Here is a 23,883-nt window from a genome sequence, read left to right as displayed (position 1 = left end):
GGGCATCCCAGAGCATCCTCCACTTGCACGACAAGGAAAAAGAAAAAAAAAATGAATAAAGAAAAATAAATTTACAGAGCAATTCTAGGTCACGGGACAGCAATGGCGGCACTCAGCCACCAAAGTTTTTGTAAGGCTTGGCGCTGTGACGCTCACGAGGATGGGGGGCCACGTGCTGTCCCGGTACCCGCCTGCTGCTGGGCCAACCGGGAGCTGCAGCAGGTCCCTGCTCTGAGCATCCCACCGCCAGCGGGGATGAGAGCCCGCGTGTCCCTGCAAGGCTCCAGCTGACGGGCTGCCGTAAGCCATTGCCTGCCCCCCTCCCCACCCCCAGACCCCTCACCCGTACGTTTTCTCAGCTCTATATTATTTTTATAGAGAGAGACAACAGGTGTAATTAAAGTTTCTAAGAGGCCGTGTTTCCCTGAGCAATCATCTGATATGCAAAGGCCTCTCTACCAGAGAGAAACACATCCCCTGCACGTGTCTTTATCCAGCCACCTGAGGTGGGACCCACAGCCCAGATTCCCCCACCAGCACCCCCAAAGCAAACGGCCCCCTCCTCTCCCCGTCCTCCACGGACGATTATCGTCCTTTACACCATCACTTTGCCTCATACACCAACTGGGTGCTGCTGCTTTCGCCACGCAAAAGGGGAAAACAAGGTAAATTCCTCCAAAAAAAAAAAAAAAAAAGAGACTAAGGCAGGTTTCCCGGGAGCCGTTTCTCCTCAGTCCATGTGTTTCCCTCCCGTTTCGCCGAGCAAAACATAATTGGCCTTGAGCAGGAGCTGCTGCTTTTAATTCATTTACCACTGACTCATGCCTCCCTTCCCCAGCACCCCGTTCCAACCAGCACTCCAACGCACCGGAGCTATTTTGACACACTAAGTAAATATCAATTAATTCGTCTTAACACCACAAAAAAAAAAAAAAAATTTAAAAAAAACCCCTTAATTGAAAAAAAAGAAATCCAAATCCAGGTCCAGATTTGCAGCCCGGCATTTGCCAAGGTTTTAAGGCTTGAGTTTCTCAGTTGCTGGGGATTTTACAGCTCCCACAAACCCAAGGCTGAAGTCAGAGAGAGGGGAGGAAAAACCAAAAAAAAGGGTAAAATATTCACTTCCAGAAGGGTCTGAGCTGCCACCTGCGAAGGCAGAGAACCAGGAAGCTGGGATAAGGGGGGTGTCACGGGCTGGGGACCCCCAGCAGGAGCTGTGGGACCCCGTGGGTTGGGGGAGAGGAGGGATGCGGGTGCGTGGGACAAGGTCCGCGCGGAGGGGAGCGGAGCCGGGGACCGAGGATGCTGCAGTGGGAGGATGAAATAGCAGGGATGCTGTTTCCCTCCCCATCAGCCTGGCGGGAGCCGCAAAACGCTGAATTTTGCCCAAATTTCAAGGCGGTTGGTCCCAGCAGGAGCCGGTGCCGGCACCCCGTCGCTGTGGCACAGGGCCAGCCTCCCCAGCACGCCACCAGCGAGAGGCATCGTTAAAGCTCCGTATTTAAAGTGGGGGGGAAAAAAAAATATAAAATAAAATAAAATAAAAATCCCCAGCCCCTGCAGAACGACTTAATTTAGTAAATCGCTTTGACTCACGCAATTATTTGCTGTTAAAACGCAATTAGCTGATGAGCCTCGGCTTTGTTTTGGGTCTTTTCCTCCGCGCTGGTGCCGCGTTAAGGAAGCGAGTGCGTCATTGGCACCGGGTCCCCGGCTGAGAGGGGACAAGCCAGCGCCCGGCCCCCGTGCCAGCAGGGACGGTGCGGGCAGGAGGGCTGTTCTCGGGAAAAAGGCACAAAAAAGACCTCTTTGGAGCATGTTTTGCTGCTAAAGTTCCCCAAAAAAGAGGCTTTGGAGCAGCGGTGGGAGGAGGGGAGCCCGTGCAGCAGCAGCGATTCGACCTGAATAATCTGTTCATCCCAGCGTCTCTCCCTACATCTATGAGATGGAAAGAAAGGCCACATTTCCCCAGGTTTTAGTATATTTTCTTCACAATGAGGTGTTCCCGCTCACAGCGTACGGCCTGCGTGCCCTCCCAGCTCCGCTGCCAACGAACCGCGAGCCCCCCCCAGCCCCTTCACTCACGAGCCGTCAAAGCACGTTGAGGAGCCAGGGGGGTTAGGAGAAAAGCTGAAACGGCTCAATCACCGGACCCCCCCCCGGTGAAATGACCCCCAGCGAGCACCACCCACCCCCCTGGCAGTGCCACACACTGGCCGAGGAGCCATTCCCATCCTCCAGCAAGGAGGCATCAATGGAGCATCCTTCGACTGCTACTCAATCCCAAGTATTCCTCCATATTTTCTCCCCCTCCCCCCTCAATACCCCACCTGGGTAATTTCCTTCTACGTCTCCCAGGCTGAAAACCGAAACAACCATTTTCATTATTTAAAATAAATTAGCTTTTTTTTTGCCCCCTTCCCCTGGCAGGATCTGCTGCAGCCATAAAACCAGAGTGCAAAGGCAAGCTGGGGACCGGGGCGGCTGAGCCCTCAGCTCCTTTGACACCTTCTAATTAGGGTTACCCTTTGCAGCAGCGTGAAACCAGCCTTTTAATTACGAGGGAGAAGGCAGAACGTGTGAGACGCTCTGTATTTTTAGGCAGCGCGAAAAAACAGATATCCGACACATTTCCCCCCCACCCCGCTTTCTCCTCTTCACAGCTGCCCTCAGCTGAGAACTTCAGCGCTTACAAGTGAGAAAGGGATGGGGGAAAGGTTAACCAAGCTGTCAGAAAGGGTTTTTTTTGTCCTCCTCTTAAGGTGGCAAAACAGCAAAATGTGTTTACTGTTGGGCGTTGGGTAGCTAACGAGATGTAGGTACTTCGCCGGCCTGACACTAAGTGCCTTTGACATCGATGACGGCCCTTTGGTAGGAGCAAATTCACCCGATGCCTAAACAGATTATTTCAAGTGTCTGTTGCTGGAGAGCACCACTTTGCAAATATTCTAATGTTTGAACTGCCTCATTTACCCAGCGCTGCATCCAGGGTATTTTGCACGGCGCGAGCCGCGGCGAGGAGAATTAGAACGCCAGAGCTTTCATTTCAGATGCTGCGTATTTGGAAGGCGACGGGTGCAAGCGGGGCCAGGCGCCGATTAACAGGTTGTTCCCATTTTTATTTTTTATTTTTTTATTTTTTTTTTTAAACAATTCTGCAGTATTTTTCCCCTCCACCGCCATCACCCAGACCTCGCAGCGAGGACCGCTGCTGACGTGCATCCCAACCAGCCCATATCGCCATGCATTGACCCGATATTTCGCAAACGCGAAACCCCCGTGGGAGCTGGGGGCACGCAGGGGCTGCTTCCCAATGCAGACACCACCCCCACTCCCCCCCATTCTGGGACTCCCTTCCCACCTCCAGACGCTTCTCCCCATTTTTCAGTCCCCATTCAGGTGTTTCCCAACCCCAGGCATCCATCCCAGCCCCGAGCACCAAGGAAACACCCTCCAGTTTTGGGGGAAACCAGCATTTTCTCCCCCCACGGCTGGGAGGGGGGCAGAAATAGCTTCCCCCGTCCCTTGGGTATCACGCTTGGGGGGTCATAAAAATGTCGCGGGACCAGGAGAGATGATACAAGACAGAGTGCGTACGATGGCGGCAGCAGAAAAGACACCCAAAATAACCCCCAACCATCTTTACATCGCAAACGGCATCAATTCACTTCACTATCACTCACTGACGCCGCTTCGTTTCCACTTCGTTGTTTCTTCTAATATCGTTAAAGGCAATCGCGCGGGTGTTCCAAGGGGCTGGAGGGAACAACGGCGCTGGGGACAGTCCTACACCAAACCCTCTCTGCTCCCCGACTCCACCGGCTGTCCCGGGGATGGATATTTCTATGCAAAAAAAATAAATAAATAAAAAAAAATCACCTGGGAACAGAAACCCTCGGGCAGAGCAGGGAAGAGGCACAGACAAATTACAAGAACTGGCAAAAATTCTGCGGAGGATGGAGCTCAAAGAGCTCCGGCTGCTTAGTTTATCAAAAGGACAAGGGAGGTGACTTGATTGCCACGAGTAAGTGCCTTCCTGGGAGAAAACACGGGCTACTAAAGCATCTTTAATCTAGTGAAGACAGACATAACAAGAGGCAGGAGTAGATCGTGTCTGGCTTCAGCTTCCCACTGGAAAAATAAGGCACATGCTCGAACAGCAAGGCTGATTAACCGCTGGAGTGGACGCCAGCAAAAAAAGGTGAATTCGGCGGTTTTTAAGGGCTTCGAATCCAGGCCAGGTCCCTCTCCGGGGACCAGCACCCACCTCTGCCCGCTATGCAAGGGGAGCCGGGTGGGATCGGAAGGCGTATGATACATAAAGCAGCCAGAACGGATTATTTCCAGGTGATTTCACGGCCCCTTTCGAGGCTCGAACTCCAACACAACACAAACGGCCCCTCCAGCGCCCACCCAGCGCTCCTAAAAATCCAGCCCAGTCTCAACTTGTGTGATCTCTGGGACAGAGAGACACAACCCACGCGGACTCTATGGGGCTCGCGGGTGTCTCACGCACAAATCCGTCTCTAGAAGTTCAACGCGTTCATCCCACCGTACTCACGGACCGGTGGCAGCACGGGCAGAACTCCCTCATCCACAGGGTGACGCTGGAGGGCGATGGGGGACGTCTCTTGGGGACTGGTTTGGTCTCCCAGTGCGCTGGGGTTGTCCGCTGCGCCGATGGGTTTGCTTCTAAGATCTCGGTGACTTGGGGGAAGACAGAACCTGGATTTCCCCTTCTTGCAGCATATGTTTATCAGTAGAATTGGGAAAAAAAAAAAAAATAACAAACCCAAGCAAACAAGAGGGTTCAGAAAGGGAGTGGGTCTGTTAAGCCTGATGGGCACTCTTGCTTGAGGAGGACTTGGTTGAGGAGGGTTGGTGGGCACCTTGAGAAGGTCCCAGCCCGGAGCAGAGACCTGCTTTAACCACACTCCATCATCCTCCTCCTGCCTTTGCCAAACCAGCCACCTTAAAGGCCTCCCCAGCCCCCTTAAATCCCTGCCCTTAACATCGTTAGCACCCGGTAACGACCTGAGCTGCTGCTGTGGGGCAGGATCCCCAGGGGAAGGGAATCACGCAGCAGTACCACCCTACTGCAATGCCATCATGCGTAAGTCCAATAACGCAAAAGTAGAATAATTCCAAGGAATAATTCCAAGTGGAATTATTCCAAGGAATAATTCCTCCTCAGGAGCACGAGGCAGCTAAAGCAGGAGCCATAAATTGTGCAGCTAAAGGACAAGGAAGAGGCGTAGGAGCCATTACCTTCTTAGAAGCTGAGCAGCACGGATTGGAATGGAAAATACTGGGGAGTCTTGGCGGGGCTGGGCAGGGATGGTTCAGGGCTCAGCGATTCTCCCCGCCACCTCACCGGGTTGTTGATTTACTCGCTGCTTTGCCATTTATAGGGTGCACGGGCACCCAGGCGGCAGCTGGCTGGGAAATTCGGGGAGCAGGGAAGGTGCCGTGTGTTTGGAAAAGCAGATTAGAGACGGGAAACGGAGCTGGGGACGGGGGTGGAAGGAGCCTGACCCTCCTGAGCTCCCTCTTGCCCAAGTTCTCCCCGGCCACAACAAGCCAGCAGCGGCTTGAAATGATGACTCTGCTGCGTTTTTTCCCCCCCCACCGCCCCGAGATGTTAAAATCCGCCCGCGTCAGCAGGCAGCCCACTCCCCGGTCCCCGGCCCCGCGTCACGTCGCTTATCGAAGTCCTGTTTTTAAAGGACAAATTCGCAGGCGCCGCTTCTGCTCCTGTTCCTTGATTTCTGAGCGTGTAGGTGGACAAATTTTCCCAGATTACCCCCGCACCACAGCGGGTGGTGCCAGGGAGGATAAAAAGATAAATATATATAAATATATATCCAAGTGCCTGCGAAGTCACTTGGCTCCGGGAGCTCAGCCCTTAAATGCACCGCACTGAGATGTCGCCAGGTTTGGTACCCGCCCCGGCGGGCTGGCAGGGATGCTCTCATGGACCTGGTGTCACCTCTGACATTTGCAGAGCTGTTTAGACTTTTTAGCAATGAAAAGAGGCGGCTGAGCAGAGTCGTCAAAGTTTTGGAAAAGTGGAAATGCAGCCAGCCTCGCCGGGGGGGGGGGAGGTCGGTATGGCATGGGTTTGTGGGGGGCTGGTGCCAGCAGTGGGGTCTCGGGAGGAGCAGAGGGGGACAGGGGTGGGGATGAAGGGTGCAACTCCCTCCTCTCCCCATGCATCAGCGTCCTGGCGAGCCCTGCTCATGCCTCGAGGTTGCCGTTAATGCGAGTAGCATCTGGATGACGTCCTTGGGCAAGGGGCTGCATCCATTTGGGCACGCAGCTTTCATAGAATCACAGAATTATAGAATTGCCTGGGTTGGAAGGGACCTTTCAGATCACCAGGTCCAACCATCCACCCAACACTGCCCGAACCACCACTGACCCACATCCCTCAGCACCACGTCTGCCCGGCTTTCAAATCCCTCCAGGGATGGCGACTCCACCACTGCCCTGGGCAGCCTGTTCCGATGCTTAATAACCCTTTTGGTGTAAAAATTATTCCTAATATCCATCCTAAACCTCCCCTGGCGCAACTTGAGGCGGTTTCCTCTTGTCCCATCGCCTGTTCCTTGGGAGAAGAGACCGACCCCCTCTGGCTACCCCCTCCTTTCAGGGGGTTGTAGAGAGCGAGAAGGTCTCCCCTCAGCCTCCTCTTCTCCAGGCTGAACACCCCCAGCTCCAGGCAGCTGGAAAGCAGAGCCTGGCTCCAAACACGTGGCTGGGAGCTGAGCACCTGGAAAAAAACCCAATGCCGAGGACGCAGAGGAGGGACATGACCCTCCGAGTGCTGAGCAGCCCCCCTGCATCCTGCCCTGTCCCTTCGGGGACACCCCGGAGCGCGGAGGCTGCCTGGCATCCCGCATCCCTGGCAGCGGACACGAGCAGAGTGTCTCGTCCCGCTCTGCAACCTCCTAAACCTCTCTGCCAAACCCGACCTCTTTATTCCTAACCCCCTGCAACCTGCGGGGGGACAAGCAAGTCAGCCTAAGCTGTGCACCGAGCACACTTTTCGCTTTATATTACCCAAAGGAATGAACCGCTATTATGAAATCATTAAATTAATAACTTGGTAATATAGGCAGATATATAAAACAATCTGTTCCTAGAACAAAAGAAATTACTACGTTCCAAACATTCATAATTTAATTTAACAGTGAATTAAAGCGGCATACATAATTTCACCCTCAAAATGTCAATAGCATTATGTAAATAGAGCCCAGCGCGCTGGCGGCGTGTGCCAGCCCTGCACGCGCGGGAGAAGGTGCCCATACACGGGGGAATGTCCTTTAGCACCAACCGCCAATTGACAGGAATAGATTAGCTGCTCGCCTTTTAATTAAGGATGTACTAAACATCCAAAGCACTTGGCAGGATGGGAAAGGAGAGAGGAGAGCGGCGGCTTGGATTGCAGCCGGGCGGAGAGGGTAAACGAGGGACCACGGGGTGGTTTGGGGTTGGGATGCTCGCAGGGATGCGGATGCGGCCAGCCCGCAGGGATGCTGCAGGGATGGGGACGGTGTCACAGCCCTGATCCTGAGCGCACCCACTCGCACCGTCTCCCAGGTGCAGTAAAACACCCAGCCCATGTCGAGCATCACGATTGAGAGCCTGGGCACTTGGCAGGATGAGAAAGAAGAGGAGAGGAGAGAGGCGGTGGCTTGGATTGCAGCCGGGCGGAGAGGGTAAACGAGGGACCACGAGGTGGTTTGGGGTTGGGATGCTCGCGGGGATGCGGATGCGGCCAGCCCGCGGGGATGCTGCAGGGATGGGGACGGTGTCACAGCCCTGATCCTGCGCGCACCCGCGTGCAGTAAAACACCCAGCCCATGTCAAGCATCACGGTTGAGAGCCTGAGCACTCGGCAGGAGAGGAGGGGGAGAGGCTCGATTTCTACCCAGGTGGAGAGGGTAAAAGGAGGGACCACGGGGCAATTCGGGGTTGGGATGCTCGCGGGGATGCGGATACAGCCAGCCCGCGGGGATGCTGCAGGGATGGGGACGGTGTCACAGCCCTGATCCTGCGCCACCCGCTCACACCATCACCCAGGTGCAATAAAACACCCGGTCTGTGTCGAGCATCCCAGTCTCTGGTATTTTTCGGCTGTGCCAACACGCTCCTCAAGGGGAAACCAAAGCCCTGGGCCCCTCAGACCCCATTTCTGCACCTTTTCTAGTCCTGGTCCGTCCACCCAGAGGAAAGGAAAAAACTACAAACAAATACAGTATTTAAATTAGCCTGACTCCTATCTCGCTTATTCTTTTTTTTAATTTTATTTCCATTTGTGCTACCTAATATTTTTCCCTTTTGTTTGAAATTAATTTGCTATAATTTATGGGAGCGTATTTTGATTGCTTTTGATTAAGTTTAACAAGCAGAAAAAAAAAAAGGTCTGCCGCATTAGACATCAAAGCAAACAAATCCGTTTTCTAGGCCCGCTTGTGCATAATTAATAAATGCTGTCACTCCTCGTACAGTAAATATATCTATTATGTTACAATAAAATCTGTGTTGTAGCGATTAATACACACAACCAAAATGTGTTCTGGGTAAACCCACAAAAATCCAGGAGTAGAAGTCGCTTGTTTGCATAATGTCTGGGATTCGGGGCAACTGTCAGGACTTCAGAAAACGGGAGAAGTTTTTCCTTCGGAGAGGGATGGCACAGCAACGTGATCTCAGCAGCTGAAGTCACAGCATCGACAGAAATTCCCTGTTATTCTTCTTAACCGCGGTAACTATTAATATGGGTTTTTTTAACTTTTAAGTAGGGCAGGGCAGACTTTCAGGCTGAATTCTGCTTTAAGAGCCCGCTCCTAAGCTCAGCCACAATTAGGAGGCAGAAATCCTGGTGTGCAATCCCCTTTTTCTAGCAAAAGCTCCTGGAACCCAGCCTGGGAGCGGATCGTAACCTGGCTTCTCCCGGGAAGAGGCACCGGCACGGAGAGCTCTAGGGCTCAGAGATGCTGGGGAAGCTGCTCCACTTAATTACCCAAGTTAGACAAAAAGCTGCTCTAAATGCTTATTTTGCTCCATAACCCCTAAGAAAATTCGGGGGTTGAACCCCTTGCCAGCACGTCCATGTCTTTTCCCACCAGATTTTCCAGGTGGAAGGAGTAGAAAATGGTAAAGACGTGGGGGAATAAATATGCTAAACCAAAGACAACTCCTGGAAAAGGAAAAAAAAAAGCCCTGGACAGTTGGTGCCACTTCTAAACACATTAAATATTTATGGGCCCTTGCTCATGGCTTCAAATGAGCTGTAAATTGAATGGAGGTTATTTTCTAGGTAATTAAAAACGGAGAGAGAGATGGAGGGGACGGTTTATGGGAAGCCGTAAAACCACAGCTACCAAGATGATTATCGCTGCATCCCACTTCCACTGCATCCCAGGGCATAACATCCCGCTTCCACTGCATCCCAGGCCGCTGCATCCCCCTTCCACTGCATCCCAGGGCATAACATCCCACTTCCACTGCATCCCAGGCTGCTGCATCCCCCTCCGCTGCATCCCAGGCTGTTGCATCCCCCTCCACTGCATCCCACTTCCACTGCATCCCACTTCCACTGCATCCCAGGCTGCTGCATCCCACTTCCACTGCATCCCACTTCCACTGCATCCCACTTCCACTGCATCCCAGGGCATAACATCCCACTTCCACTGCATCCCAGGCTGCTGCATCCCCCTCCGCTGCATCCTGGGCCATTACATCCCACTTCCACTGCATCCCAGGCTACTGCATCCCACTTCCACTGCATCCCACTTCCACTGCATCCCAGGCTGCTGTATCCCCCTCTGCTGCATCCCTGGCCATTGCATCCCACTTCCACTGCATCCCAGGCAGCTGCATCCCCCTCCACTGCATCCCAGGCTGTTGCATCCCCCTCTGCTGCATCCCAGGCAGCTGCATCCCAGTTGGCTACATCCCCTTTACGCCCAGGGCTGACCAAAGACCAACACAAACGCATTTCAACCCCCCCAAGTATTATCTGCCCGTGGTCACCCTTCCCCATCCCACACGTAAGGCTTGGTGAGACCAGCCAACAAACTGCTTGGGGACCAGCGCTGGGATTTTCCAAGTGATGCCGGAGCATCCAGGGCTCATCCTGCCATAGGGCCACAGGTCTGGATCCTGTCCCGGGGGCTGGGGACGGGCTCGCCTCCTCACAGACTCCTCCCGATTCCAGGGTTCGGCAAAAACCACCAGCCCGGAGGTTGTTTTCAATAACAGCCCCCTTCCATCCCTGCGCAGAGCCATTGACGTTCCGCTCCGCTCCGCAGCAGGGCTCTAACTCAGCCTGTTATTAATGCCGGTTCCGCTGCAAACCTATTCCTGTGCAAATTAATCCTTCAGGGAGCGGAAGCCTCCCGGGCCGTGGATGTCGGCGGGCAGGACACGCTCCCTGCACCCCGGCCATCGCGAGCACTCCCCAGTTTGTGTTCCCAGCCCAGTCCCTTTGCAGAAAGTCACCCCCACGGGACCGGGGAGGGGGCCGAGCACCCACCCGTACGGCGAGGTAAAACCCGCGTGGGCGAGGAGGGGGAGCCAGGGGCCACGGACCCGCTGGCAGCTGCTGTAAATCAGTGTGACAGCCCTGACCTCGCGTCCTGCCGGCCCAGAGCCTGACCTTCCTCCCCGCCGAGCTCTTCTTCCTCCAGGTCACCCCTTTCCCAGCACATCCCCACCGCCCCACCAGCCTCTGCATGCCCCCAGCGCATCTGCTGCCGCCGAATCCAGAGGAGCTGCAGATAACTCTGGTTTTTCTTTTTCGTTTTGTCCCGTTTGGCCAGCACTGCGGTTTTTTTTCCATCATTTTGCTCTGATGAGAGTATAATAAGTCTCAGCCTTTCCCTCCCTCCCGAGAAACCCCAGAGCAAAGCAGAAACAAAACCAAGCCCCCAGGCTGAGCAGAAGCAGCTTCACGTCACGTTCTCCGGCTGCATCACGCCAGCGTTTGGACGGGATGGAGGAGGCTGGAGCGGGGTCTGACCCCGGAGGCGGGAGCAGGGGAGGGGGATTCAGGAAGGGAAGGGCTAAGGACCAGATATCCCAACCCTATGACTTCTCCTCCACCAGGGAAAGACCTGGTGGCACCAACTGATCCATCTCAGTGTCTTCCTGGAGCCGCCCCGGTGGTGGCCGAGCCACCTGGAGACCCACCTTGCATTCCAGTGCAAAGGCAAGAGGCCGGTGGGGGTGCTCCATGGCTTCCAGCCCCCCATAGCACCCCTCGGGGTGCTGAGGGGACCCCAAAGCCCTGCCAAAAGCAGGGGGGACCTTTCCAAGCTTCCCACCCGTGCGTGCGGAGTCAGGGCTCTCCCTCCTGCGCTTTGCATTGACTTCTCTCTCTAAATGGTTCAGCAGATGGTCAATCCCTTTAAAACGATCCAAGCAACCCCTCCGAGGTCCCGACACCGCGGCCCAGCCTTCCAAGGCATGGTTTTCATGGTTTTCAATGATCCAAGCAATCCCCCTGAGGTCCTGACACTACAGCCTTGCTTTCCAAGGCGTGCTTTTCATGGTTTTCAACGATCCAAGCAATCCCTCCGAGGTCCCAACACTACAGCCTTGCCTTCCAAGGCCTCTTTTTCATGGTTTTCATGGTTTTCAATGACCCAAACAATCCCTCTGAGGCCCTGACACTACAGCCTTGCCGTCCAAGGCATGGTTTGCACGGTTTTCATGGTTTTCAACCCAGTGTCTGCAGGACAGGGTGGTGGGCGACAGGGAAGCCGTGCATCTCTTCACATTTCAGTAGCAGAGCAGTAATTTGGGAAGGCACCGGCTTCGCCCCTGCTATTGCACTGGGATTGCTTGGGATTAATCATGGATGCTGCCAGCTGGGGGGGCTGCAGATGCCCGGCTGGGGGCCCAGGACCCACGCAATGACTTTTTGCCTCTTATTAACACAGGGAACCAGAGGGGGAGCGAGCGCAATTAGGAAGAAGGAAGGGGGGCAAAAGGAGGGAGGGAAGGGAGATTAACAAACAAACAAAAAAATAAAAATAAAAAAAATCCCCAAATCCATCAGAGCGGAGGCTACAAAACAAATTAAAGTTGTTATGGCAACTGGTGTGTGTGGGCAGCAGCACACGTCTCCGAACGCACGGAATTAAAACAAGCGTCATGTTTCGCAGCTAATTAAATACCGCTGGCCAAGCCGGCTGCCTCGACGGGCCACCTCCACGCTGCTGGGGCCAGCGTGGTGCAGCTGGGCTCCCGCTCGCCCTCGGGCACGCGTGATGGCTTCCAGACACCCGTCCTGCGGGGGCGAGCTGAGGCTTTGCTTCCTAAAAAGCTCTACTGGTAATTAGAGATTTTGTTAATTAGGAAGGGTGAGCAACGTGGACGCAGGGACATCAAGCTGGGTACCCACAGCGTAGCCCCCGGTGCCCCCCCAGCATTGCCCAGGCACCAGGGAGGGTTTGGGACCCCCGGCAGAGCTGGGTGGGGAATGTCAAGGCTGACCATGTCCCCCCCCGCCGCCTTCCCCACACATGTGATTTTCTCCAAAAATCAGCCGTACAAGGTCACCGAAAGGACCCCGAGGCCACAGAGCCCGATGGAAACAGTGAAGTCCCTGTTCCTCCCTTTTCCCCGCCCCGGGGGATCGACCCCCTCGCCCGCACGAGGAGCCGGCGGGAGGATGCTCGGCAAAATGCTGCCTTTATGCAGCGAGGTCTGGGAACGGGGATTCCTGGGGCTGGAGCAGCCGGGCCCCATTTATCAACACCCCAGCAAAACAGGGCTGCAAGCAAGACACCGTTAACCAGTTCACTGCCAGCGTGGGGAGGGGGTTTTCCCTTCTCGGGATCATCGGAAAGCGGAGCATCCCGTGCCCTTCCAAGGAGGGGCGATGGGGAAGGCGGAGGATGCTTTTAGGGGCAGCAAATTTTCCTCCGGCATGCAAAGCTTGGCCCTGCACGCCAGGAGGGCTGGCAATCCGTGCTGCAACCACCTGTGACTTCCCAGCTCTCTACTTAATCCTCCTTGACATCCCCCAGTTGCCGCCGCTTCTATAACGAATGTACGGACAGGGAGTTAGAAGCGCCTGCTCTGGGTTTTATTTCACCCACTGAGTCTAATTACGGTATGCCAAGAGGCGGCACTCGAGCAGGCAGCGAGGAGTAATTCAGGAGGACGGGGCCGGGCAGGAGGGAGCCCGGCAGCAGTCGCTCCCGCGCGTGCCTTGCCCGGGCTTTGGCCAGAACAAAGGTTTTCAACCGTTTTCCCAAACTTTACCGCCCTTTCAAAATATACCAGCTCAACCCAACGCATTCCTTTGGCGAATGTCCCACATCCCGACAACCCCCGTTGTCCCACCCCGGGGTAAGGCCCCGTATCTCACAGCCGAGAATTACTACAAGCGCGTTTTATAACTAGCTTTATACAACCCTACGTAAAGCCCAGGATCTTCTCGCGTCCACGCATTTCTTCCCAAGGCCAAAGGGTAAATAAAAGAGCTTTGGTGATTGTAAATTTTCCTGGCAGAAGACGAGGGTTTGTTCTTCCAACACGGCCACCGCAAGGGCAATTTTACTGGCGTTTAAATCTCCTTTTCTCCCCTGGAAGGTTTGGTCTGTCCCGCAAAGCTGCTGAACTCGGGAGAGGAGGGGATGAAGCATTGGAGACGGTTCCTCTTACATCTCAAGTGGCTGGAAAGCCTTGCATCCCTCCTCTGCCCTTTTTTACCCCTGTTTTACCTGTTTTTGCAGGACTCCCAGCCGCCCAGGACCCCCAGACCGTGCCATTCCTCCCATAAACCACTCTTCACACAAAGTTATTAAAACCAGCTTTCTAGAATATGTCCGTTCCGTCCCCATCCCCGAGCTTGATGGTACCTTAGCTTTGTACAGTCGTATATTTTTGCTACAAATGGAAGCTATTTTTAAAAACGTCTCCGAAAACACTTTTTCTTCCCTTTTTTTGTTTTTTTTTTTTAATTTTCTTAGCACTCCCACCAGTTGGCATTTCCTGCAAGGAGTGCAGGAAGGTTTTGGTTTTGGGGGGTTTTTTTGTTTGTTTTGTGTTTTTTTTCCCACCGCTTAAAAAGCCTGTTTGCAGCAATTTGCCTCGAATTGACCTCGTGCCGGCGCTGAGCTCGATTTATGGCAGCGAGCGAGGGGCCACAGGTGAGTCCCCCAGGGAGGAAAAGGGGAAAAAAAACCCAAACCCACCCAGCAAGCGAGGATGCTGGAGGTGAAACCATTAACGGAGACAAACTTCCCATCCCCTCTGCCCCCGAGCGTCCCCCGAGGCTCTGGGGACACGGAGCATTTGGCCGTTCCTTTCATGGCCGGGAGCGAAGAGCTCGGAAATTTATGCACAGCATTAAAGCAAGACGCTTTGGTCTCCAACTCGGTTAAATTGCTCGCTATGTTTAAATTGCCTGCGAGCCGGTCGGACGCGAGGCACAGCCGCGGAACGGAGCCTTCCGCCCAGTAAGCGGCGGGGGAAACCCTCGTGGATTAATCTGCTCTAATTAGGCGATTTTGCGGCCCCTTTTGACGCCGCTCTCGCGGGAGAGTCGGAGGAGCCGCTGTAACAGGGCGCCGGGTGCCAGCCCCGGGTGGAAGGCAGCGATGCTCAGGGGTGCAGGCTCTTCTTTTAAGCTCGCCCCAAGTTGCAAACCGGCCGGCACGAGCCCTGCCTTTCACTGCGAGCCCAAATTTCGCCAGGGCAGCCTTCCCTCCGGGCAAGGGCCGTGACGTTGGCGCTCCGGCTCTGCCAGGCTTGCTAAAAGAAAGAGCAAAAACAGAGCGCTGTTTTTCCCTCCCCTACCAAGAAGCGACGCGCGGGAGTGTAAGCCACAAGCTGTAACTCTAGAGCAAGAATTAAATACAATTTATTCCCTGGCTCCTTTATCTCAGGAAAGCGTGGCTCTCTCTGGGAAAGCTTTAGCGGCTTTCTTCAATTATTGTTTTACGCAACATCAAAAAAAAAAAAAAAAATAGTGGTTTCAGCACTTTCTCGTATCAGGGAAGTAATTGAGTCAAAATGAAGAAGAAATTATCTATGAAGTTAATTATCTAGGAGACATGTTTTACACTCAGTCATTTTTCACTACTACGCAGTAACTGGAAGCACAGGCATTTTTCTTTCCTGTAATTAATGTACTCGGAATACATTGGAGAAAGGATCAGGGGTTAGTTTTGGGTTGGAGGAGCGTGCGTTGGAGATGAGTTATTGGCCACCGGAGCCGGAGGGGGATGGCAATGCCGGGAAAGCGGAGCGAGCCCAGGCAGGAGGGTTCTGAGCCGGGCTGGGACGACTCCCGTGACCGGGGGACGAGGTGGCCCCGAAGCCAGGCTTGCTTTGGGAGCCGCGAGGGACTAGCACGGGGACCTCTGCTCCGACCGGGACCTTCCCCACGCCGGGAGAAAGGGAACCCGGAGCTCCTGCCGTTCTAACGCGGGCCAGTGCTTGAATTCGCACAAGCCGAAGCAGCGTTTCGCTCGCCGCAGCCTGCGCCTGCACAGAAACCGGTCGCTGCTTCCCGCGAGCGGCTGCTGCCATCGGTCTGGGGTTTCCGAGCATCCGGAGCCAGGAGGACGCGAGCAGCCTCCTCGTCGCCTTCCCTCCCCACGGCCACGTTCCGCTGAGGAGGTTTTTCCAGCGCTGATGGAGGGACCCTTTCAGCCCCGTCCCCGCGCAGGGGATGCCTGAGCCTCCCAGTCCTGACCCAGTGCGGGGCAGCCCAAGGACCATTCCCCCACCGCAGCAGGGACTCGAAACCGCCACTGCCCCGACGCAGCAGGCGAGGCAGAGCGAGCACCCAGCTCCCCCCCGGAGCAGAACACACGTTGAAGTCCCCTTTCTACCAGCCTTGCCCACCCCTCGACACCAAAACCAGAAGGGCATCCCCAAGGACCGTTCCCCCACCAGCCCCGGCGCAGCAGGCGAGGCAGAGCGAGCGCCAGCTCCCCCCGGAGCAGAACGTACATTGAAGTCCCTTTTCTCCAGCTTTTCCCACCTCTCGACAGCAAAAGCAGAAGAGCATCCCCACGGCAGAGCCTTGCAGCATCCCACGCCCCGCGCCGGGCACAGAGACCCTCGGTAAATGCAGATCTCATCCCTCCACAGCAGGAAAGCAAACACAAGCAAGGATGACAGCAAGCTTTGAGGGGGAAGGGGCTCCACGTTTCTCTTCCAAAGCCCCTTTGCTCTCACAAAGCTGCGCCAGCAGCCCAAGGGAAGGGAGAACTCCCCTTTTTTCGGATCCGGTGGGGCTGTCTGGGTACCAGCGTGTTAAAAGGGCTGTGATGGTGCCTCGCTATGGGAGCATGTGGCTACAAGCGCGTGAAATTTGCTTTAAAATAAAAAAAGAAAAATAAATATCACCTTTCACAAGGTCTCACAGCAGAGGTGTGATGTGTCCCTCCATCCACCGCTGGCTCGGAGCCCCCAGATCCATCCCTGCTCTCCACCCCAGGCAGCCTGCGTCCTGCGCTGGGCTCTTGCTCCGGCCCTGGGTTTTTTTTCCCCGATTTTAACGGACTTTTGGGAATCCCCTCCGGGCACGGAGGCTGCTGCATCCCTCCAGCAGCTCTGCCTTCTCCGGAGGAGCTCGTGCAGCACCCGCACGGCAGCAGGGCGATGCTGCGGGGACCTACCTGGGTGCTCGCCTGCGCCTCTTCATGCTGGAGCCGGGACTTTCCTCGCCATCCCTGCTGACATCCCTTTCCCAAAGAAGAAGATGATCCAAAAAAGAAGAGCCTCGAACACGCCAGGAATCGCCTGCCTCCGGAGAGCCGGAGCTGTGACCCCTGGCAGCCACGCACAACTGGTGCCTCCTCCCGCCTTTCTCCTTGATTTAATTCATTGTTCATTTACCGCGGTAATTATATTAGGAAAGTGTAACGCAGGACACCGGAGTCCCTTGGAGGCTGCTAATTGTTGCTGGAATGAGGCCATTCGGGCAGTAATTGAGAGGAGCGCGTGGATCCTCCAGCCCGGCTCCCCTCAGGGAGATGCTGCAGCTGAGACAACTTGGGGCAAAGCCCCACAGCCCCGGGCTCGTTACCCACCTCCTAATTGCCTGGTGAGATCAGGGGGTGCCACTGAAATAAACTTTCCCTTTTTTTATTGGGGAGGTGGTAGAGCTCACTCATGCTGATGGGAAAAACAGATTTTTATGCTAATATATAAAGTAGGACCCTTCTGTGTTTTCAAGCCAGCCCCATGAGCTTTGGGGACTTCTTGGGCACCCCCGAGCCCTTCTTCTGCCCAGGGACAGTGGCTGCAAGTGGCCTGGGCAAGTCCAGACCCCCTTTTGCCTCCCTGGTGTCCCCAGCCCTGGTTCATAGGGCAGAGACCCCTGCCGTGCCACCTCCCCAGGAGTGGGGCGCTGCGTGTGGGGAGAAATAACCCCCTGCACCAGGACAGGTTGGGGGTGACCTGCTGGAGAGCAGCTCTGTGGAGACAGACCTGGGAGTCCTGGGGGACAACGGGATGACCATGAGCCAGCGATGGGCCCTGGTGGCCAAGAAGGCCAATGGCATCCTGGGGGGCATCCAGAAGAGCGTGGCCAGCAGGTGGAGGGAGATCATCCTCCCCCTCTGCTCTGCCCCAGGGAGGCCCCATCTGGAGCCCTGGGTCCAGTTCTGGGCTCCCCGGTTCCAGAAGGACAGGGAACGGCTGGAGAGGGGACAACAAAAGGATGAGGGGACGGGAACATCTCTCTGATGGGGAAAGGCTGAGGGATTTGGGGCTCTTCAGCCTGGAAAAAAGCCGACTGAGGGGGGATCTTATCAACGCTGATCAATACTTCAAGGGGGGTGTCAGGAGGACGGGGCCAGGCTCTTCTCAGTGGTGCCCGGGGACAGGACAAGGGGTAACGGGCACAAACGTGACCGTGGGAAGTTCCATCTCAAGACGAGGAGGATCTTCTTTGCTGTGAGGGTGGCAGAGCCCTGGCCCAGGCTGCCCAGAGAGGTGGGGGAGTCTCCGTCTCTGGAGACATCCCAACCCCGCCTGGAGGCGTCCCTGTGCCACCTGCTCTGGGTGACCCTGCTCTGGCCGGGGGGTGGGACGGGGGGATCTCCAGAGGTCCCTTCCCACCCCGGCCACTCTGGGATTCTGTGAAATCACCTCTCCAGCCGCTCCCCCGGGTTGAAGCCGAGGGTCCTGGTGTTCCTGTTTCTGGCATCCCGCTCCTGCAAATCCTTTAAATCTCCCGGGGCAATCCGAGGCCCCAGGACCTGTGAGAGTCTCCAAAGCTTCACTTTCAATATTAAAGATAAGAAAATTAATCAATTCTGGTTCCTTCGCCTTGGCAGAGCCCTCACCGAGGCTCCTGCTGGTTTCCTCCCCTGGTGAGATTATCCCAGCTAACGAGGATGGGTGATTTGAGGAGATGGTTGGTGGGAATTGCTCCTATTTAACAAAAGGGACCAGTTTCCTACGTCCTCCTCTTTCTCCCCCCACTGGTCCAGCATCAAGTGAATTTCTGGGCTCAAGGATCAAGAGGTTTCTAATCTTGAGCATCCCGGCTCCAGGCACATCCCCATCCCCGACCCGCAGCTCTGCTCGACGCCACGTGGCCGGTAAAGGGTTATTTTTTTACACCTTTAAAATTAAACACAGCACAATGGGGAGAGGAAAAAAAAAAAATAAAAATGTTTCTTGTGAAGTGAAGCAGCTGGGGAAAGTTAATGAGACAAAAATATCTGCTTGTGGGAAACCTGGAGGTGTCAGGAGAGCCCCAAGGTGACAACTTATTTAACAGGGGATTAAAAAGAGGGAGGAGGAAGATGACACCGGGGCGACCACGCTGGTTCAGGCGCTTATTAAAGCCTAAAGGAGAACACCGAATTAATTACAGAGGGCAAAGGTGCCATCCCGTCTATTTTCAATCACGTTGGAAAAGCCTCTCGGTGAAGCTGCCCTTGCCGGGAGAGACGGGCCGAAACCCAACGGGTTGTGCCATGGGGGACCAAACCCCAAACAAGCAGCACCAGAAAACTTGCTCTTAGAGAAATGAACTGCCCTTAATCCCTTTTTTTCTGCGGGGGGGGAGAAGTGCCGTGGAGAGAGGATGGGCGCAGGTGAGGGGTACGGCGGCATCGGGCAGGGAAGTGGTTGGTGCCCACTGACTGCCCGTGGGATGCGTGGCTTCGGATGTTCCCCAGGACTTGGGAAGCGGTGGCAGACACCTCCTTGCACCATCTTGCTTGTGTTGTCTGTGTCAGCGGAGGAAAAAGAGAAGGAAAATCCCGTTTGCAGGCAGTCCTGGTCCCTCCCGCTTTACAGCCCTCGGGTAGGTGCAAGTCGCTGGACCCCACGCTCCGCTGGGACGTCTGGAAGCCACCGGCTCCATACGGCTCCTTGGGGTCATGGATTTTGCAGGCTGTTTTCTGGTCCTCTGGTCACGCCGAAGCTCCCACTAGCCAAAAACCAGCAGAGCATCTCCGCTGCCCGCACGCCCACCTCTGGCACGCAGAACGCATCCCTCCTGCAATGATGGAGGAGGGTGGGAATGGTTCGGAGCAGGACTGTCCCCGGTGCCGTTTGCAATGCAGCCCCCGGAGAGCCCGCGCAAGGTCTCCAAACATCCCACCGGCATCTCTGGGGTGTCTCCAAATCCAGGCGAGATGAGGTCTGGCTCCAGCTGAGAGGGGCTGGAGAACCCCCTGGACCCTCACGGCTCCATTTGTGCTGCTCCTCGAAAAGGACCGTCCCCAAAACACCACCACGCGAACGCAATCCTCGTGTCCCTCACGTAGCCTCCGCCAGCGGGAAGGGCAGCGCTTTAGCACGCCACGTTAGCTCCGCCGCATCCTCCACAACGATTTCCCCCGGCCTCCTCCCGCCACTGCGCAAGCAGAGACCGTCTCGTCCCCTCGCCCTCCTTCCAGGAAAGGCTTTGTGTTTGGAGAGAGCGGCTGAGTGAGGCTTCGGGAGGATTCGCTCGCCGGGATTTTGCATCTCGGCCTCCCCAGCCCCAGCATCAGCGCGTCCACCTCGAAGAGCTTTGCTTCCGGCAGCTTGGAGGTACCCGGCACCTGGATGAAGGCGGCTCATCAGCACGGCTAATGCCATCATCCCCAACGGACGGACACTCAGCAGCTCCAGCCCAAGTTCTGTGCACAGGACCCAGCCGGGAAGCGGGGGGAGAGCTGGGATCCGGGGTGCTGCCCCATCCCTTGTCCCACCAGCACGGCCATGGTGCTCAGGGAGGGCAGGGCACCGCCAGAACACCCACAAAAGCGAGGGGACAACTCTTAGCTCAGGCTCATTGGAAGCTCTTTGCTTTCTGCGCTTTCGCGGGAAGAGCCGGAGAGCAGGACGGACACCTCCTGCGGGTGCGGGTATCCATCGGGAACCAGACACGGCATCAGCTACAGGACGGAGACGTTTCTCCCTGACCTTCCCCCGCAAAGGAGTTCACACGCCTTTCAGAACAGCCTCGAGCGTTTCTTGCCTCCTCGGGGAAGGAGGAAATCAAACCACCCCCAAGAAGAGCAAGCCGCACTCTATTTTACATCCCCTTTCCTTAAAAAAACCACGCTGCCGGTGCACGGTGGGGGGGTCCATCCTGAAACTCTGAACCCTGGGCTGAAGCAGGAGGTCGGCTGGGAGCAGCTGGGATTTCAGCTCACAGGAGGGACCCCAAAATTTGCTGGAAAAACCCCTCAAATGCCGCCTTCCACGCCTAGATGCCTTTTTTTTTTTTTAATTTATTTTATTTTGGGGGTGCTGAACCGCTCGGCGCATCTGGCTCTGGCTGGCGAGAGCTGTCGTTTTCCTGGCTGTTGGAGGAGAGAGAATATGGTAAAGAGCAGCCGGGGTTTGCAATGCGACTCCTGCGAGAGACGTGACATGTTTATTTTCCCCGCGCCAACTTCCACATCAAACGTGTTTTCTTTTTTTCCACGCTGCAAAAGGGAATATATATATTTTTTATATATATATATATATATATATTCCTCCCTCCCCTATCCACCAGCGCCCTGCAAACAGCCCAGCCAGTCCTTTAACTCAGATTTCAGCATCCCCAGGTCCCCAAAATGCCCCCGACACCCCATTTTCCGCAGGCAGAGCTGGATGGGGGTGGATGTTTCTGCTCCCTGGCACGAGCCGTAAAAAAAAAAAGGGGGGGGGGGGGAAGAAAACCGTAAAAATTAAATAAATATCTTCATCTGACTCGAGCAGCTCGATGTTTTGCGTGACCCAAATCTCAATGTTTCGGTTTGGTTCTAAGCGTTGTCAGGTTGGGGGAAAAAAAAAAAGAAGACGTTAAGGGAAAGGGATGGTATTTTCAAAAACAAAGCTATTGCACATAAAAAAAAAAAAAAAAAAAAACACAAAAAAACCAACAAAAACCACCCCCCACCCTGCCGCACGGGAACGTGTCAGCTCCTTTGAAATGTTTGCTTGTTTGCCTGTCTCCCGGAGCAAAACAGTCAGGGGATTGTTGGCAGCGTTGCAAAATGTTGAAGACTGACCCAAATCCCTGCGGTTTCTGCAGCTGAAGGGTCCCCCCCATCGTGTCCCCCCCACACACACACCCCTCCCCGGGGGGGCTCGGGATGCTCGGCCCGATACAGACCCCGGCACAGGTTGATGCTCGGCGGAGCTCGTGCTGCTTCGGTCCTCGGTTGGTTGTTCTCGGTTTATTTTTTTGTTTTTTTTTTTTTTTTTCTTTTCTCCATTATAGACATTATTAAAAAAAATAAACTTTTACAATAATACATTTTTAAGTTGCTGTTGCCATTTGAGCGTTATTTTTTTTTTTTTTTGAAAACTAAAGGAAAAAAAAAGGAAATCAAAAAAGCCACACTGTAGATGTATATGGTTATGTATATACATACATATATGTAGGTATAGGTGAACGCTATATACATACATATATACTATATATGTATATATAAAAGAAAGAAAATGGAGAGGAATATATAGAGGTTTCTGACCACTGATGGGTCAGATCCCAACCCAAATTCGACCGGACACGGGTTTTAAAAAAAAATAAAAATAAAAATAAAAAATATCTCCCCCTCCGAGTGACAGATTGAGAACACCAGGACAACCTCACAACGTTTGAACAGGAGCTTCTTTTCTCTTCCATTTTAAAACTCTCGCCAACCACGGGAAAGAAAATAAAAACCAACCCCAATTAACAACGTCAAGGGCTCGAGCGAGTTCCCCTCGGAGGATGCGGAAAAGCTTCCCAACGGCACGTCCATGCTTCGGGATGCTCCCATACGGAAACCTCGCCGTCCCCAGCGCACCCGGGCCGATGGGTCCGGCAAATAACCTCCGCTCGAGGATTATTGTCCCTCCCCGGTGCCATTCGCAGCTCTGGATCCCCCGCGGCAGGGCACTTTGGGGGGATTTCACCACCAACCGTGGGCTCCTGCTTTAGAAAAGAAACCCGGACGCACCATAAAAGACCCAAAAAAAACCCAAAAAACCAAACAAAAAAAAAAAAAAGAGGGGAAAAAATGAAAATAGGAAGAAAACCACCAAAGTTTCCCAGCGTGGTGAGGGTCCTCCAGCCGCCGGCGTGCCCGGGCTCGGCTTCCCCGCTGGTTCTGAGCGTTTCAGTCTCCGGCACCGGGATGGTCCTTCCCTTCCCCACGGCCGCAGCAGGAGCCAAGGCGGGAGCGAGGGTGCCGGTAGCCCGCTTGGGCGAGCGTCCCCGTCCCCGCCGGCCACCTTCCTCGCCCCCTCTATACCACCAGCTTCAGCAGGAGGGTGGGCACAATGGGCAGGATCCGGCCCGCCCAGTGTCGGCTGCCGCCTGCCTTCTGGTCCACGAACGTCTTCTGGTCCGGCATGATGTCCGTGGTCAGCTGGGTCTGCGGGCGAGGGGAGAGCAGGGTTTCACCAGGCTCCTTTTGGGGGGAAACCATCCAAATTGGGAAAACACCTATTTTTGCCCTCTGGGCAGTGAAACCAGCGGTCCCTGCCACGGCGCTTGTCTGGCATATCCTTCCCGAGCCATTTGCAGCCCTCCCAAGCCCTAGGACCCCCCTCCCCAGGCTCCCCCTGACCCAGAACCCCCCTCCTTGGCTCCCCTGTGCCCCAGGACCCCCCTCTCTGGCTCCCCCCTGCCCCACAACCCCCCTCCTTGGCTCCCCTGTGCCTCAGGACACCCCTTCCTTGGCTACCCCTGCCCCGGGACCCTCCTTCCCTGTCTCCTCCTGCCTCACAACCCCCCTCCTTGGCTCCCCTGTGCCCCAGGACCCCCCTCCCTGGCTCCCCCCTGCCCCAAACGTACCTCTGAATAGCACAGGCTCTGCTCTTTGGACTTGTTTAGCTTTGCTCCGTGCTCCTGGAGAGGAGAGAGGAGAAAGGCAAAAGGCTCAGGGCAGGTACGTGTAGCCGGGGCTGCTCCTGCCGGGGGTCGCACCCTGAGGTTTGGGGTCCCCAAATCCCCCCCGGGAGCTGCAGAGCTGCCCTGTGAGGGTGCGAAGCGATGCCTGCAGCCCTGCGCGTGGGGCATCGGCAATCCTGACCCAGAGCACAAGCTGGTGTCGGAGCATGAAGCCTCCCCGTGTGCTCCTCAGACGCCCCGGGCTCTCAGAAGAGCTCGGCAAAAGGAGAGAAGAAAGGAAAAGGGCTCATCCCTTCTCCCCCCGGCGGCTCAGGGTCTTGGCTGGGCTCCCGCCCGAAGCAGGAGAGAGGACAAACAAAATAAGGCTGGAAGCACTCACGCAGATTTGCTCCCTGCCGCAAATCCTCCTGCCTACACCGCTGTGACACCCACCGGTCACAGCACCCCCCCCCCAGCCCGCCCCGATCCCACTCCTCTCCCGGCAGCATCTTCCCACCCAGGGAGAGAAGCACGAACCCACAAGCCCGGCGCAACACAAGAAAATAGGTATTTTTTTCAGGTTTCCC

The 23,883-nt window shown here is 55.2% G+C and overlaps 1 protein-coding gene across 3 annotated transcripts in view; it reads right to left on the bottom strand.

Annotated features, from left to right (window-relative positions):
• Positions 1–21,818: 21,818 nt before the first annotated feature.
• The window catches only part of GFRA2 (GDNF family receptor alpha 2), a 30,812-nt gene continuing 28,747 nt past the window's right edge, over positions 21,819–23,883 (bottom strand). For 2 of the 3 annotated variants that reach the window (XM_063358741.1, XM_063358740.1), the window contains 2 exons: positions 23,261–23,314; positions 21,819–22,838 (listed from right to left, as the gene is read on the bottom strand). In XM_063358741.1, coding sequence (XP_063214811.1) covers positions 22,710–22,838; positions 23,261–23,314 — 183 coding nt within the window. In that variant the 3' untranslated portion in view covers positions 21,819–22,709. The remainder of the gene's footprint in view (positions 22,839–23,260; positions 23,315–23,883) is intronic. The other variant, XM_063358742.1, reaches the window with a different exon arrangement.

The sequence above is a fragment of the Chroicocephalus ridibundus genome, chromosome 23 (genome assembly GCF_963924245.1).
Source record: "Chroicocephalus ridibundus chromosome 23, bChrRid1.1, whole genome shotgun sequence".
NCBI classification, from domain to species: Eukaryota; Metazoa; Chordata; class Aves; order Charadriiformes; family Laridae; genus Chroicocephalus; species Chroicocephalus ridibundus.
The sequence above is the reverse complement of the archived record's forward strand: the minus strand, read 5'-3'. Positions and strand labels throughout refer to the sequence as shown.